Source organism: Scomber japonicus, chromosome 11, assembly GCF_027409825.1.
Source record: "Scomber japonicus isolate fScoJap1 chromosome 11, fScoJap1.pri, whole genome shotgun sequence".
NCBI classification, from domain to species: domain Eukaryota; kingdom Metazoa; phylum Chordata; class Actinopteri; order Scombriformes; family Scombridae; genus Scomber; species Scomber japonicus.
This window is the reverse complement of record NC_070588.1, coordinates 5,385,952-5,402,593: the sequence shown is the minus strand read 5'-3', so window position 1 is coordinate 5,402,593 and position 16,642 is coordinate 5,385,952. Positions and strand designations below refer to the sequence as shown.

Genomic DNA, 16,642 nt, shown 5'->3' with positions numbered 1-16,642 from the left:
AACAGTTTAAAATACTGAAAATATTTGTGGAAATGTGAGGAAGTGTTAAACTATGTGGTTTTTCTCCCATGAAGGTTGTCATTCATCTGACTGATGGCCTTGATGGGCCATATGCTGATATGAAAAGGCGAGTTGAAGAGCTGCGACTGTCAGGTAAGGAGATGATGTAGAAAAACTGCCCTGAAACAAATTACACTAATGCCATAACCATAAGTAATCTGTGAGGAGTAATATATTCCCATGACTCTTATATCTGCTAAACAGGAGTGAACAGTTTCATTCTTGTCGGAATGGAGCGGGTGCCCAAATTTGAGGAGGTTTCATTATTGGGATATGGGCGAGGTTTCAGGTACACAAGACCCCTACGAACCAATATCATGGAATTGGACTATGAGCTAATGGAAGAACTGGTGAGTTAATAAACAGTCCGACAGAACACTTTCATCACTCTTCCTTTTTCCATTGAATTACTTCATGTTTGTTTTCTTTTTCTATGTAGGACAATATTGCAGAGAGGGAGTGCTGTGCAGTGCCATGCAAATGTACTGGCACCAGAGGAGACCGAGGGGGAGTTGGAACTTCAGGGCCTAAGGTATCCAAAGTCAAAAGAATAAAATACATTTTCTTTCAAAGCCCTTGAATTTTAATAGAAATGAAATGTTAACAGAAGCTAAAATTTGGTTGTTTTGTCTTTCAGGGCGGTCCAGGATTACCAGGAAGCCAAGGGCATCCTGGAGATGAGGGTGGACCTGTGAGTTTGATTACCTTGCTTACTTGTGTGGTCCTAATCTGGCACAAACCTGCAGGCTCTTGCTGTAAACAGTCTTATCTACAGCAGTTCATTTGTTCATTGTTTTTTTCTCCCCACATTTTCATATTCCTTCTGATTTCATCCTTTGTTGTATTTTTTTTCCTGCAATAACAGGGAGAGAGAGGTCCTCCTGGTGTAAATGGAACTCAGGGTTTCCAGGGATGTCCTGGACAAAGGGGCGTCAAGGTAAAGGCGTTTATATTATTTTTAACATTCACCTCATCCATATCTATCTATCTATCTGCTAATTTAAGTTGAAAATATGATTACCTGTCTATTATGTTTAATGAAAGTTTTAATATGACATTATTCTTTACCTTTGTTCAGGGTTCCCGTGGATACTCAGGAGAAAAGGTGAGTTTTTTCCTCTTTCTATAATCCTTATTATCAGATAAAAGTGTCTAATGCACTGACTACCTAACCAACTGCTACCATGTTGCAGGGTGAACTTGGAGAAATTGGCCTTGATGGCATCAATGGAGAAGAGGTAAGTGTGTTTTATATTTGCTTTTTCTCATTCAGTCATGAAATTTTAACACATCATAAAATATTATTGTTGTAAGTAGCAGTGTGTCAAGTGAGTTCCACTAATTTCATGTGGAAAGGACATACGAACATGCTGTTGCTCATTCATTATTTTGGGCTTCAAGTAGTATCCATGTAATGTTTTCAGGGCAAAAGTGGAGTGGCTGGACCCCCAGGAGAAAGAGGAAACTTTGGCAGAAGAGTGAGTGATTTTAGCTTTTCCATTTTTCAGCCTATTCTTATGTCATTGTATTAGTGCTGAATAATGCTCACTCAGTATTGTATTTGCTTTTAGGGTCCTAAAGGTGCCAAAGGACAAGCAGGAGACATAGGAGATACGGGAATCAGAGGAGACCCTGTGAGTTTTCTTGAACAGATTATAATGCCATTTAATGTCCAAATTAATCACATATTGCTTTAAAGAGACTATAGTCAATATTTGTAATAATAACAATGGATCAAATGAAGTCAGTAATATCAGGTGTGGCTCATAGTGATGAACCTACAGAGAATTAGCGGCGACTCTGCAGCTCCCCGTGGCTTTACAGAGCATAATAGCAAGTTTTACCACCTTGTTCAGCTTTGCGATTGCAACTTTACTATTGTGGTTCATTTATGTACTTTTAGTGTTGTTTTTGGTTGCAGCAGGTAGCCGTCTTCAGAGAAAATCTCTGAAACCCCACTGTCTTTAGCAGATATTTCCCTTAAGAGTTTGTATTGATCAGAAACAAAGCTAAAATAGAGTTGATATTGGACTTACATTCACCAGGTGGACAAAAATACAACTCTAAATGAATGATAATGTTGCTTTGTGACTGCTGTATGTGGGAATAAGCAACTATTTGCTAACAAGTTCAACAAAGGAGCTTAAAGGGTGATGTTGTGTTAATGTTGCACTTGCAACTTGTTACAACAAAAAATCTCTTAGTATGGGTTTAAACATGGACGTGAATGTGTTCTCAGCTGATTATAAAGGGGTGTTATGCATTACTTGAGTATTTTTGGAATTTGTTAGTATGCATAATCAGTACATTATAGTGTGAAAATCAGGGAAGCGGGTTGTTACTAATCACCTGTTATGAATTACCAGTTTAGATTAGTCTTTGTATGTCAGTGGATTCATTAAATTACTCTTAATCTAAGTTACTACTCATTCCTTTCAACAATGACTAATAGTAAATTGTGGTGTCTGATCCTTTAGTATATGAGAATATGGATGTATATAACTGTCCCTCAGCCATTCATTTATTCTGTTCAGGGCTTGTGACTGTTGCTGAATTTGAACAAGTAATTTCTGTCTTATAGGGTACAAGTGGACCGAATAACAACCAAGCAGGACCTAAAGGAGACCCTGGTGATGCTGGACCAGCGGTAATGCTTCTCTTCACACATAGTATTGCTTTAAGCATTTCAACATGGCTGTTTATGTTTGTAATAGTTTATTTTACTGAAATGTCTGTTCTGAAATTATAGGGAGAGGCTGGTGTGGATGGAAAGAAGGGAACACCTGGAGAACCTGGAAGAAGGGTAAATGATTTTTACATTATCTCTGTTGTATACTCATTTCCACTGTTTTTTAAATTAACCTATATTTATTCTCTGACTTCATCAGGGAAATGATGGCAGAAGAGGCGCACCTGGACAAGCTGTAAGTTATTTTTAAGTGATAACATTCAGTGTTTAATTTTTATTGCAGTGATTATGGTAATTTTAACATTTTGCTTTTTGCATTTGATGAAGGGAACTGCTGGAAAGCCAGGAGCTGATGGTGAAGTGGGAGAACCTGGTATTGGAGGATCAAGAGTAAGTTTGACACTCTTTTCAGGGTTTATTCAATCTACAAATACACTTGCCAAAACATCAGCATAGCAAATGCTGTCATAGGAATTCACTGTTAACACTTTTCTTGGCTGCAGTTACCATATGACACATTGTTTTGACTGGACTGTGACTGGACTATTTATACATCTATAAAAGTGTGTTCATTTAACTCAAGGGTTGGTAGACACTGGTTCATCATTTCTGTGTGGTTTGTCGTTTTTCAAGGGTCCAGCTGGACCGAATGGTGCACCCGGACCCAGAGGAGAAGATGGGAACCCGGGACCCCGAGTGAGTGAACCTCTGAAATCTTTTTGTTTGTCTGTCACGTACTGAACACATAATAACTCAGTGTAGTCATGTATATTTACAAAGCACATGTGAAACCAGCATCACTTTTAAATCAATGTAAAGAAGAAAAAAAAAGCAATGCAGAAATAGAACAAACTATCACTGTGCCTACCACACATTGCAGCAGCAATGGGACACACATTGGTTTAACCTGCTGAAAGTCATGTGCACAATATTCTTTACTGTGAGTAAAGGAATATCTTCTTATGTCCTGATGTTGTGTTTTCCAGGGTCCCGGAGGTAAACCAGGGTCCGCTGGAGAAAAAGGCAGAAGAGGCGGTCTTGGTCGCAAGGTATTGAGTGGAACAAAATTTGCCATGGCTTATGTTCTTCCATAACAGGCGTGTTTCATTTATAAACACACTGGCCTAAGCCTAGCTCTCTCACATTACTGGGCACACATATGTAGCTTATTTGAGCAAACATGAAAGCACTATAAGAAAACATCAAGGTTCCGCTCGAGATCTACTGCAAAAAAGAAGGGGAAAAAAAGCATATGATCCTAATTATCTCTACTGAGACTGACCTGATAGCTTCAAGAAATATTCCATTCTTAATTTAAAGCTTTGACATAGTTCTCTGAGGCTTTGATTATTTCTGTCTTTGTCTCATTCTCTGTATATGGCTATGTCTGTGTCTTTGTAGGGAGAGCCAGGAGATCCCGGACCTAAAGGTGTTGTTGGACCCCTTGGCCCCCGTGGAGAGCCTGTAAGAATGAAACCACCTTTTTTTAAGCATGTACCATACTGTAAAACTGGTGAAAATGATACGAAGGGTGATTATCTTCTTGATAGTTGTTCTTAGGAAAAATAATTACCTTGGATGGAAGGTTAAGATTTAAGATTTAAGGCTGCAAGCTTAAGAAGCTATTGTTTGCATTGCACCATCATGGATGATTTGAAGCAAGAATTATCTGGCTGTGGCTATCTGGAAATGTATATGTGATGTGTTTAATGTAATAATTGGTATTTTTATAGTTATTTCCTTCTCCCATGTATTCTGTCTTTAAAGCATACCAAAGCATAGTATCACATAACACTATTATGTTGGGACAAAGAGGGAGATGGGATGGTGGTGTGGTGGTGGGGTGTTGTTTTTGTTTTTCTTTTACTACCAAAAGTGCATGCAGATGAGTTAATTAACACTCTACGAAGAAAAACACGAGTCCTGCAATATTTGTATGCATTTCCTTATAGGGTGGAGATGGCAGAGATGGGTTTGGTATTCCAGGGCCTGGTGGAAGAAAGGCAAGTGAATTTTAATTAAGGTTAACGTTAACTATACTACACACACACACACACACACACACACACACCCTTTCAATGCTACTGAATAGTATTATGAAGACTGCCCTGGCTTTGGCTCATTTAAACATTTAGACATGTATAGACTCATTCGGTGGGACAACTATAATAATAATTAAAGTATGTATGGATTCTCTACAGGGTGATGAAGGTTTCCCAGGATTCCCAGGACTAAAGGTAATGAAAAACACTAACTCTTAAATATTCCTAAATATGGCCGCAAATAACGATCATTTTCACTATTGATTCATCAACTAATTGCTTGGTCTATTAAATACCAAAAAAACAATTTAAAAAATGAATGCACGTTTTTTGTAAGACAAGGAAAAGCAGCTAATTGTCAGAAACCCAAAATCATCAAATATATATATATTTTTTTTTGCTCACGAGTGACCTACATCCTCATTTTCATTGATTGTCTTTACTTCCATCACTGCAGGGAGCAGCTGGTGACTCCGGCACCAAGGGTGGACCTGGACGTAAAGGAAATAATGGACAGAGGGTAAGCTTTGAGACCTATTTTAGTTTAGGTTAATATGAGTATATTCTAAATGCTAGTCCTTGAACACTCAGCTTGTTCACTGGACACCTGTTAAGCATGATACTCTAGAGGTTTTGATGTTTTGGTTCAAATATATTGTGGATTCTTGGCAGTGAGTGAGTTGAATAAGCATGTGCATTAATGTTGGCTATTTTTATTCTTTGAAGAGAGTGAGCCTTTAAAGTCTCTTGAAGTTCTACTGACAGTGAATTATATTTTTCTCATCATTTATTCTTTCCAGGGTGTCTCTGGAGATAGCGGTCCACCTGGACAGAAAGGAGAGGTTGGATACTCTGGACCAAATGTAAGCAACTTTAAATCTTATAAACAGTGTACATTCCTTATAAATGACAAGTGCCACCATTGCAAAATATGTTCATTCATGATTTATAATATATACTATCTTGAGTGGGCTGTTCATGCTCATGTCTTTTCATGGATTCCAAGCTTAACACACACAGCACATTATATATTAATTATACTGCACAATATTTGACATAAATAATCGTATTTCAGGACTACAAAAAGTTTATTATTTGTCCTGCCTTGTCCAACTGTTAACACATCTATTTTTGTATTTCAGGGTCAGAAAGGGCCGAGAGGACCAGGTGTTGTGGTATGTACTCATTCATCCATCTTTCTGAAAGTTGATGAACAGGGCTCATAAGAGCTCATGCCTGTGGCCTGTGTGTCTCTTTCAACATTTGTCTTAAAATGTGTCTTTGTCCTCAGCAATGTGACCTGGTCAAGAAGATCAGAGACAACTGTCGTAAGTATATTTCAATGTCTATGAACAATTTCATAAAATGATGAAATGATAAGCAATACTGGTCACGCTACAAAATATCTCACCAAGTTTTGTGTCCCTCTCTTCACCAGCTTGCTGTTATGGTAAGTACATGAAAAAACAGTCATAATTTAAGAAGAATATAACTGTTCATTTACTGTTTATGTGCTGCATCCACTGCTCTACAGACAACTATATCCTCTGTATGTGCACCATTAGGTCAGCAGGAATGCCCGCTCTACCCCACTGAGCTAGCCTTTGCCCTGGATGCCTCTCAGGGTATCGGTCGCCCTATCTTCAACAACATGCGTGACACAGTCCTGCGCATTGTCCAAGATATCACCATCACTGAGAGCAACTGTCCAAGAGGAGCTCGTGTTGCTTTGACTTTGTACAACAACGAGGTGACCACTGAGATCCGGTTCGCTGATAGAATGAAGAAACGTGACCTGGTGCAGCGCATCGAGGGATTGCAGCCCCTCCAGACCCGCAAAGAGCGCAACCTAGAGTCTGCCATGAGCTTTGTGGCCCAGAACACCTTCAAGAGGGTCCGCAGTGGTTTCCTCATGAGGAAGGTAGCCGTCTTCTTTGTTGGCAGCCAAGTCACGGACACACAAGCAGTTACAAACGCAGCTCTCCGCCTCCATGATTCAGGAATTGCCACCCTGTTCTTAGTCAACCGTGAGGACTCAAAACTTGCCAGAGCATTGCGGGTAAAAATAAAACATATCTCAAAGGGCACATTACAGTACACATATTTTTTAAGACATATTTACCGTATCTGTCATGATTAAATGAAAAAATACTTTCTACACACCAGGTCAACAACACTGCATTGGGCCAGGTAATTGTTCTTCCCAGCGCTGGAGGAGCACAGTACAATTCAGTCATCCAGAAGGTTATGAACTGCCATGTCTGCCTCGGTAAGAGCTCTATGTTTTTGCAGTAACAGTGACGTTATAGTTGAGGCATATTGTTTTCATTTTTATACTTTTCACAGGTGGCTGTGATCTGATGTATTACCACCACTGTTTCTATTTAGAAATATCTGTGAAAAATTCGTAGTTAATAGAAAAAGTCCCTGGTACTTGGGCTTAAATATGGACGACCCCAGTCAATCCTGAAAGTTTCATGCATTCTGAAAAAAAACTTTTCAGACTGATCCATTTAGACATAATAGAAATCATGATAAAATATCTACATCAAAATTCTGTCTTCTCCTTTTCTAGACATCTGCGCTCCAGACCAAATATGTGACTATGTACCCCCAACAACCAACCGGGATAAGCGGTCTTCCACCACAGACGTGGACATCGATATGGCATTTGTCATGGACAGCTCTGAGTCTACATACCCAACTGTATTCACTGAGATTAAACGCTACATAGCGCACATAGTGGAGCATCTGCAAGTGTCTTCAAATCCCAAGTCATCTGTTCACCATGCTAGAGTGTCAGTGATCCAACAAGCACCTTTTGAGTTCCTTTACAACAAAACTGGCTCTCCCATCCATGTGGATATTGGCTTGACTGAGCACCAGTCATCTCAGGATATTGTCAAATTCCTGCTGGAGAAGACACCGCAGCTAGAAGGTGGCCGCTCACTGGCAGCGGCTATTCAATCAACAGTGGAACAGGTGTTTGAGAAAGTGCCTCACCAACGTGACCGGAAAGTACTCATGCTCTTTGTAACAGGAAATGTGGAAGAGGAAGAAGTGCAGCTGGTGCGTATTGCCACTGAGATCAAATGCAGAGGCTACTTCCTGGTCATCATGGGCGTGGGTGAGACAATCAGTGCTGGGGATGCTCGTGTCTTGGCAAGCATGGCCAGTGAGCCTTCAGATGTCTTCTTCAAGAGACTGGACAGCCTCTCACAATTTTACGATAGTCAAATTCAGACCTTTGGCCAGCTGCTGCCAAAATATATCAGCAGTAAGTTCAAAATAGGTTTCAGTTTTAACGCCTTTGTTCACATTTGCTTACATAACATTTAACCATGTGGCTGTGACTGAGACATTGTGTTATGTATTGCTTGTCTTTTCAGTCGAAAATGCTTTCTACATGTCCCCTGAAGTCTCCAAAAACTGCAAGTGGTTTCAGAGTGACCAGCCACTAAAAAACCCATTTACATCATCACACGAACAGGAGTAAGTGTTGTTTTTTTGTTTTTTTTTAACAACACATTATTGTTCACTGTTAATTTGTTGAAAACACTGATGGTTTTACTCATTATGTATTATTGCATTTATAGGAAACATCAGAAGCATCATGAGAAACATCAAGCAGTTCAACCAACAAAGCACAAAGGTGAGATTGGGGGATACGTCACTCTCCCCTCAGACTTACAGCTTCACAACAGAAAATATAACAGTAGATGAAAAATAACATTATGTTAGTCCCACTGACAGGCATTTACATTGTCCTGCCTTGACACCACCATATCTTACCTTCCTCAGACGCAGAAGAGCTGCACGTCTCCAACATCACCTCCAACAGCTTGAAATTACGTTGGAGCAGCCCAGACCCCAAGCTCTTTGTCTACTTTGAGGTGGTGGTGACACGGCTGCATGACCACGTGCTGGTGCTGAAGACCAACGTGTCCGGCACAGAGCTTACTCTGGACAACTTGAAGAGTGGTCAGTCATATCACGCTGTGGTCTCTGCCTACACTGCAGATGGTCATGTTGTCTCCACCCGCAAAGGCATCATCACTACCAGTAAGTCCACAAACAAAAATATGGAATTATGAACATCCTATAATATATTATTTAAAGGACCAATACGAAATATTTTACATGTGCCATAACACAAGAAATTGCAAAATGCTAAAGATGGTGGTTTACTCCCTGGTAGAAAAGTCATGTTTCAGGACAGTAGAGAATGGGGTGTGCGGATAATAATTAAAAATGTTTGCATTTATTGTGCCTTAACTACTTTCCAATATTCTCTGCATTATTTTAACCACTCCATAAATGCTTGTGTCACTTTGACAGAGACAGCAGTGCATAAGCCATCCAGCCGTCGTAGCAGCACTGTAAATACAAGACCACTGGACAAACCAGAGATTGGTGAGTAACATGGATATAATGCTTGCTTTAACCTGTAATTTTATTTTTACAAGAATAATGCTTATCATAGTTTATATATTATTTCTGTTGACCTCTGATCTCCAAAAAGTGTTATCTTTGAATTATCAGCATAATTTATTTCCTAGGCAATATGGTAATCATATAGATAAAACCTCATGGTCCAATTAAGAGAACATAGACAAATATTGTGTTGGTCACTCAGGAAAACTTACAAAATCTACAACAAAACAATTGAAGTTGCAATGTGTGTAAGAATAAATTAATCTTGCTTAGTTGGAAAATGAAAGCGTTGAAGAGAATTTAAAGTGCACATATTTACTTGAGAAGAGATGTATTGCAGCTGTTACTTATTGTGAAAGACACATTACCCAACATTTTTACTGACTGGAAAATTTAGGAAGTTTTGTGAAGAGGTAAGCTTCTTCGCCTGCACAAAATGTCAGATATGATTTTAAGAACAAAAAAAAGAAAAGTCGTATTTACTAGAAAAGTCATAAACTCAGTGAATACTGTATTTTGATACCCCAGTGTCAGCATTTATTTTACAAGCACTCTGCAATTTACAGTGCGTTGTCCCACAAAGGAAATGTCAGATAATGCAGCCAAGACCCCAGTGGATTCTGAGTTTTTTCATAACTTGAAGGATTTCTGGACCACACAGCCCAAACAAGTCCTAGATGACTAAAATGAACTAACATTAAACAATAGCTGTAGTTACTACTAACTCATTTTTCAATTCACCTATGGGAACTTAAACCTCTTTCTTTCTACTGACTACTTTTAATTTTCTAATGCACAATCTCCTAATAATGCAATCTGTAGAATGTCATGCTATATTGAATGCCATTTTCTTCCCTATGAGAATGAACTAAGACTCATTTGACCCTTTTGAACACCCCTAAGCTTCTCATATGATTGCAGCACACAGTAGCTATTGTATGCCTCATGTAGTTGTACATTAAATCTTAACCCTAATGCATCTTCTCTCCCTGTCTGTCCTCCACCACTACTGTTGTTTTTGCATGTTCTAGTTAATGAATTTGCGGACCCATGCTCGTTTGACTATGACCCTGGAATGCCATGCAAAGACTATCAGGCTAAGTGGTTCTTTGACAGAAAGCACGGGATCTGTACTCAGTTCTGGTATGGAGGTTGTGGAGGCAATGAGAATAGGTTCGACACTGAAGCCCTCTGCTTGAAACGCTGCATGAGGACAGGTAAGTGGTTGTTGCTGCCAGGCTCACTGAAGGAATCTACCGCTGCTTGGTGTGATAGTGTAATCTAATCCAGCATATCATGAGCTTCAACCTCAGACACAAAACCTGCAAGTGTCAGTTTGCTAAACCTCTAGCAGCAATTGCCAGATCATACTGTAGCTTAGAAACTGTAAGTAGGCACAGCAGGCCTGTCAAGGTTTGGATCGTACCCCATGCTGAAATGGTGTGCATGGGGCTTTAATAAGATTTTTTTTAACACCTTTCCAAAACCAAAGACACAAGAGTGTGTTTATGTGTTTATAATGCTTTGCTAACTAGCTACTTACAGAAGTGACCTGGCATTATTTGTAGAGGAACCAGTGTGCCAGTATATCTGCTAGTAACAATTTGGTTATTTGTCATCCTGAAAGCCTTTTTTTCATTTAACAGTGAAGCACACTGGTAGAATGAATAACATTTCACTTACATGCAATACACAAACAATTATGCAAATTGGTTTTAAATGTCCACAAAATAAGACTTTTAGCCTGCAAGTCCAGTCTCAGCCTTTTAGCCTGAATAATGTATGTAGTCATCATGTGTATATTTAAGAACCTCTTACAGATTTCTCATTTTAAATGAATCAGCTGGAAGTATTAAAAGATCTACTGAAGTGTTATCATTAGCATTACCTTACCCTAGTAAACTACAACCTGCTAGCAACAGTCATTTCAGATGACGATGACAAGATTATTATTTCATATTCAGATGAAACATTATTTTACTTATTGTGAGATTGAAGACTGTTGTTTTAAAAAAAACGACTGAATGACTGAATTTTGAGCACCAACTCATGCCACCATGAAATACACAGAATTATAGAAGCTAAATTACATTTTCACTTATACTTGACAAAACAAAATAGTAAAAATCTCTTTTTTACATGAGCTTTTGGAAAATGAGGCTTGCTGTGGAGTTAAAAATAGAAGTTAACTGCCAATGTTGGATTATTTGTGACAGATAATGAGGATTGCATCTGAGCCAATATATGTGGCCATTTATATCCACCTTGCAGTTGACACCACATTGGTCAAAGTCTGCTTCTTTTAATATTTATATTTGATTGTTTCCACAGTGCCAGTTGCAGAGCCTCAGCGCAGAGTAAAGCAGGTTGAGCAGATAGAGATCCTCCCGGCTCCTGGTGAGATCTGATAAACACTCACGATACCTTGAATAATAACACCAGTTTGCTATAGATCTATCATGTTACTGTTCCTTCCCTTCTAACACCCTGTTTTGAAGGCATAGCTGACTTTGATGTGAGTGTATATATGCAAATGCTTGCCAATATGAAAGAAAAAAAGCACTTCCTTTGTAGTTTAGCTTAAACAAGCAAAACCACACCATCAAACACAATTTATGTCAGACTTTTTCAAACCACCTCCTGATGCTGCACATATATCTGGACATCAAATCGCCAGTTACACATTATATCACTGTTGCATAATTCAATTTCCTCCAACTGTGCTCAATTTGCAAAACAACGAGCCCTTTGTATTCAACTGCAAAGCCACCCACCTCCCCCACTGCCCCTCAGATGATCTAAATGACTGACGGAACAAGTGAAACATGAAGCATGGAAAAATGAGAAAGCTGTACTTTTGTCACAGTAGTGAGCCAAGTCATAACCATGGAGAGAAAGAATGGAAAGCCTTGTTCATTTGGTTCATTGTTGTGTTTTTTTCTTTTTGCAGCAGCCCCCTCACACAAAACAAGTTTAATTTGTCAGTACCCCATCAGAGCTGAAAAAATTGGCACAAGATACTTACATTAATCTAAAATGTACTCTAAACCAAATGTGCTGTATGTCATGATTATAGAAGAATAAAGCCTTGAGGGTTGGAAGTGCTTTTGTTCTTTCCTTGAAATATTTAAAAGCATTGTACAGATTTCCATTCCACCAAACAAAAAAGTCACTGGAACAATATTCATCATATGTTCATCATATGTTCATTATATGTTTACTGCTGATTGCACCCTCGCATTAACCCTCGTGTCGTCCTCCCGGGTCAAATTGACCCCGTCTCTTTTGACTGTTCCTTCTTTCCTTACTTCTTCCCTCTTTCTTTCATTTTTCCTTCCTTCTTCCCCTCCTCCCCTCTTTCTTTGCTCCCTCCTCCTTCCATCCGTCCTTCCTTCCTGCCTCCTTTCCTTCCTCCCTCCCTCCCTCCTTACTCCTTTCCTTCCTTCTTTCCTTCCTTCCTTCCTTCCTTCCTTCCTTCCTCCTTTCCTCCCTCCCTCCCTCTCTCCTTACTCCTTTCTTTCCTTCCTCCCTTTCTTTCCTCCCTTCCTTCCTTCCTTACTTCCTTCTCTCCTAAATTCCTTCCTCTTTTTGTCCTTACTCCTTTCCTTCCTTCCTCCTGTCCTTCCTTCTGTCCTTCCTTGACCTGAGGACAACAGGAGGGTTAAATATATTTACAATCACTTCAAGCATATGGCATTGCCAAAAAGTTGCACATGCTATCATACTTTTACTGATTGCTGTTCTTTCTCACTTCCTCCACAGTGGCTTCTACAACTGTGGACATTTGCCAGCTTCCCAAGGAGGAAGGCACTTGTGCCAAATTTGTCCTCAAGTGGCACTATGATGCCCCCAGCAAGAGCTGCACACGCTTCTGGTACGGAGGCTGCGGTGGAAACCAAAATCGCTTTGACACACATGAGCAATGTCAAAAGGCTTGTGGAAAACAAGGTACGTGATCCAAATAATAATCTCATCATCTCATGTAATTGTTTGGTAAAAAAGTTCCAGCTGGATTGTTAATTTATTTATAATTTGGCGCAGTGACTGTTAGGTTACAGTAGTTGTTGAAGTGTTTGAAACATAATCCCATAAGAAGCTAACTAAGTTTTTTTTCTTTTCTGTTTCTCACTAGCACCCGTCAACCAAGGAGTCCGCGCTGCAATAAGAACATAGGACAAAGTTAGAAAGATGGCCAGCTTTTTACCTCTGTTCAGGGGATTCTGAGGAGAAACATCCAACATGGCCACACTATCGGGATGCAATACCAAAGCAATGGTGGATGCACTGGATTCCACAAAAATAGACTTTATCCCCTAAATTCTTGAAGTAGTGTTTTTCACAGCAAGAAGGAAGGCAAAACACGATTTGCTGCATGATTTGTTTTAACCTTCTGGTGCTACATAGTATGTTTGTTTTACAGATGGAGTTGTTAAGTGCATTCAGTTTTGTAATGTCAAGTTTCCTGGACCATCATATGAGTATTTTTAAAAATGTAGTTTTATAATTAAGCAAGAAACATATATGAATATCTTGGACAGAGATCAGCAATAAATCAGTACATGCAGGACTGGCATTATTCAATGCAGTAACTTTTTTTTTATATTGTGTTTTTACATTCCACATAGCAACATTGGCTTTATATTTTTTAAACTCACTTGATCCCTGTGGAATCATTTTTTCACTATGTCACAGAATCCACAGTAATGTTTACACAAGTCTTGTATGGCAGTGTGTGTATTAAAATGACAGTGACCAGCTGTCCTGATGCAAAAAAAAAAAAAAAAGAAGAAAAAAGATTTTAACATTAAGTGCACTTCTGGATCCACTGCCTGAAACACACAAGCTCCAGCTATTGAAAAATGGAATGTACTTGTCAAGCTGTTTTTATTTTTGGTTTTACTGAAATATATGTTTCATCTGGGTATTGGGGAAATAAAAACAAACTAGACTTTCTAATAAACATGAGCAACTGATTATTTTCTTTCTTGTTTTGAATTAAGTATTTTACATAAGAATCTAAAAGGAAAGGAAGTATAAAAATATGCTTAAAGGTACTGAAGATTGCAGAAAACCAGAAGCTAATTACAGTTAATATCATCTTTCATTTATTTTAAGGTGTTTGAAATGTTTTTCTTTTGGATTAAATTGCAGCCTGGGGATACTTTACTATTTGTCTCCATTTTTATTTATTGAAAACCAGAAGCTGATATTTGGCTGCTGCAATTACATTAAATTGTCAGTTATTTTTTTGGTGTTTAGTTTTTTTAAATAACAGTCATTGGTTTTCTGTAGATTAGCTGTCTTAAGTCTGTCTTTTTGCAGTTGTCACATGCCCACATGCATATTGAAAGAGTCACTGGTTGCTATTGTTTCTTGTGTCAATATTGGCCTAAAAAAAGATCCCTTCCTAAAGTGATTCCAATGTAAGACACGAGAAACAAAATCTACATCCTCATTGTTTGCAAAATGACACTCTGGAGTTCAGCTGAAAGTTAGACAAATCTATTGAGGTCAATCTGCCAAAGTTACCTCTCCTCTTTGTAACCTCTTTGTGTTTGCCTGCTGAGCCAGGGCAGGAGGAAAGTAATGCAAAGAGGGAATTTTATACTTAATGGATTATTACACTGGAAGTTCCCCACTTGATTTATCTGACTGATGAGACCTTAAAATTAGCTTTGGCAGAATACGATTTGATGGAGAAAAAAGGAATGGACTGTTTTCTTAGATCACTTAAAACTGCTTTGCTATTGACAGGAGAAACAATTACAGTGAACAAAAACTCTTACATACAGTACAGTATGGGCGTGTGAGTATTATTTTAGGACGGACTTTAGACAATGAACACATATATTCTTTAACCCTCCTGTTGTCCTTGAGTCAATGAAGGAAGGGAGGAAGAAGGAAGAAGGAAGGTAGGAGGGAGGGAGTGAGGAAAGGAGAGAAGGAAGGAAAGGAGGGAGGAAGAAGGAAGGAAGGAGGGAGGGCGGAAAGAAGGAAGGAGGGAGGGAGAAAGGAAAAGAAGAAGGGAGGAAGGAAGGACAGATGAATGAATGAAGGAAGGAAGGAAGGTGTCGGGGAGGAAAGGAAGAGAGAAGGAGGGAAGGAAGGAAGGTAGGAGGGAGGGAGTGAGCAAAGGAGGGAAGGACGGAAAGGATGGAAGAAGCAGGAAGTTAGGTAGGAGGGAGGGAGGGAGGGAGGGAGGGAGGAAGGAAGGAAGGGAGGAGGGAAAGAAGGAACAGTGAAAACAGACGGGGTCAATTTCACCCATAAATAGTTATCATTGTAAGTTGGAGATTCCATCAAAGCATCATTAAACAAGTATGAAAACAAAATGATTTACAAAAGTTGATGAAGGTATTAAACTTTATTAAGATGTACTTGCTGCCTCTTTCCGCCCTCTGCGTGTGATTCCTGGATCAGGAGACGACATCAGGAAACATCAGGAATCGTCGTTGATGCCTCCTCCTCCCAGGACTACACCTGTCAGGTTGGTTAGGTTTCTGCATCACACACTACACTTATCAACACATTGCATTAATTACTGACGTAGCTGACTAACATTATTAAATTATTTTATCTTAAATGGACAACAAATGCACTTTATTCATGTGTGATTGCCTTTTCCTCTACCCTTAGTAGAAGTATTCGAGTAAAGAACATGGTTTAGGAAATATTGATGGGTTTTTGGAGAGCATGGGGAGTGGGATTTGACCGCTTGAAGGAGGAGGACCACACACAGACTTGCTTGTTTCATAAGCTTCTTCTTTATTCAATCAGCATTATACTGAATTAAGACCCAACATTGCAGGTTGTACCTTCATGAGGGGCCAAACAGGAATAATGGAATAAACCACTATATATACATTTTCAAACATCACATAAGGCATCATTCAGTAATCAACCCATCATCTCTGTCACCTGTATAATAACCTGTTTGCTCTACACATTATAGCACCATCTTGTGGTTAAATCAAATTAAATCAAACCAGCCAAAAAATCTAATTTCAGTAATATTATTTTCCAACAAATTAGTATCAAAATTAAATAATACATTTAGCTTATAAGGAAACACCTTGATCTGGCCCTTCATTGAGTCCACGTTCATGTGTCAAATGATCCAGATTGTCACCTCACAATCAATTTGGTCAACGCCTTGAAAGCGTACACTAGAAATTGTACGAAAATGTTTTGCTAAAAGAGAAGTTAGATTCTATCTTCTAAAAGTGTTTTTGTGTCCTGAAATACAAATTATATGAAGTCACATGCTTTAAAACTGAATGCATTCCTCCGTCTATTGTATTTTCCTTAGTATAAAGAAATATGTGTCTTTCTTTTCCAGATATAATGATCACTTGTGAATCTGAGTCTTCAATGCTCGTGTTAAATAATGATATACATCTTTCAGGATCTTCACTCT

General features: G+C 38.9%; 1 protein-coding gene across 1 annotated transcript in view; it reads left to right on the top strand.

Annotated features, from left to right (window-relative positions):
• LOC128367754 (collagen alpha-3(VI) chain) overlaps positions 1-14,216 on the top strand; it is a 112,157-nt gene extending 97,941 nt beyond the window's left edge. The window contains exons 9-42 of the mRNA XM_053328387.1: positions 75-153; positions 265-410; positions 500-592; positions 698-751; positions 926-997; positions 1,139-1,165; positions 1,254-1,298; positions 1,485-1,538; positions 1,632-1,694; positions 2,642-2,707; positions 2,810-2,863; positions 2,949-2,984; positions 3,077-3,139; positions 3,383-3,445; positions 3,736-3,798; positions 4,151-4,213; positions 4,702-4,752; positions 4,951-4,986; positions 5,249-5,311; positions 5,592-5,654; positions 5,934-5,966; positions 6,083-6,119; positions 6,230-6,241; positions 6,357-6,850; positions 6,958-7,060; positions 7,367-8,068; positions 8,181-8,283; positions 8,388-8,443; positions 8,593-8,853; positions 9,130-9,204; positions 10,257-10,442; positions 11,557-11,622; positions 12,988-13,173; positions 13,358-14,216. Of these exons, the coding sequence (XP_053184362.1) occupies positions 75-153; positions 265-410; positions 500-592; positions 698-751; positions 926-997; positions 1,139-1,165; positions 1,254-1,298; positions 1,485-1,538; positions 1,632-1,694; positions 2,642-2,707; positions 2,810-2,863; positions 2,949-2,984; positions 3,077-3,139; positions 3,383-3,445; positions 3,736-3,798; positions 4,151-4,213; positions 4,702-4,752; positions 4,951-4,986; positions 5,249-5,311; positions 5,592-5,654; positions 5,934-5,966; positions 6,083-6,119; positions 6,230-6,241; positions 6,357-6,850; positions 6,958-7,060; positions 7,367-8,068; positions 8,181-8,283; positions 8,388-8,443; positions 8,593-8,853; positions 9,130-9,204; positions 10,257-10,442; positions 11,557-11,622; positions 12,988-13,173; positions 13,358-13,398 (3,609 nt within the window). The 3' untranslated portion in view covers positions 13,399-14,216. The remainder of the gene's footprint in view (positions 1-74; positions 154-264; positions 411-499; positions 593-697; positions 752-925; positions 998-1,138; positions 1,166-1,253; positions 1,299-1,484; positions 1,539-1,631; positions 1,695-2,641; positions 2,708-2,809; positions 2,864-2,948; positions 2,985-3,076; positions 3,140-3,382; positions 3,446-3,735; positions 3,799-4,150; positions 4,214-4,701; positions 4,753-4,950; positions 4,987-5,248; positions 5,312-5,591; positions 5,655-5,933; positions 5,967-6,082; positions 6,120-6,229; positions 6,242-6,356; positions 6,851-6,957; positions 7,061-7,366; positions 8,069-8,180; positions 8,284-8,387; positions 8,444-8,592; positions 8,854-9,129; positions 9,205-10,256; positions 10,443-11,556; positions 11,623-12,987; positions 13,174-13,357) is intronic.
• The last annotated feature ends 2,426 nt before the right edge of the window (positions 14,217-16,642 follow it).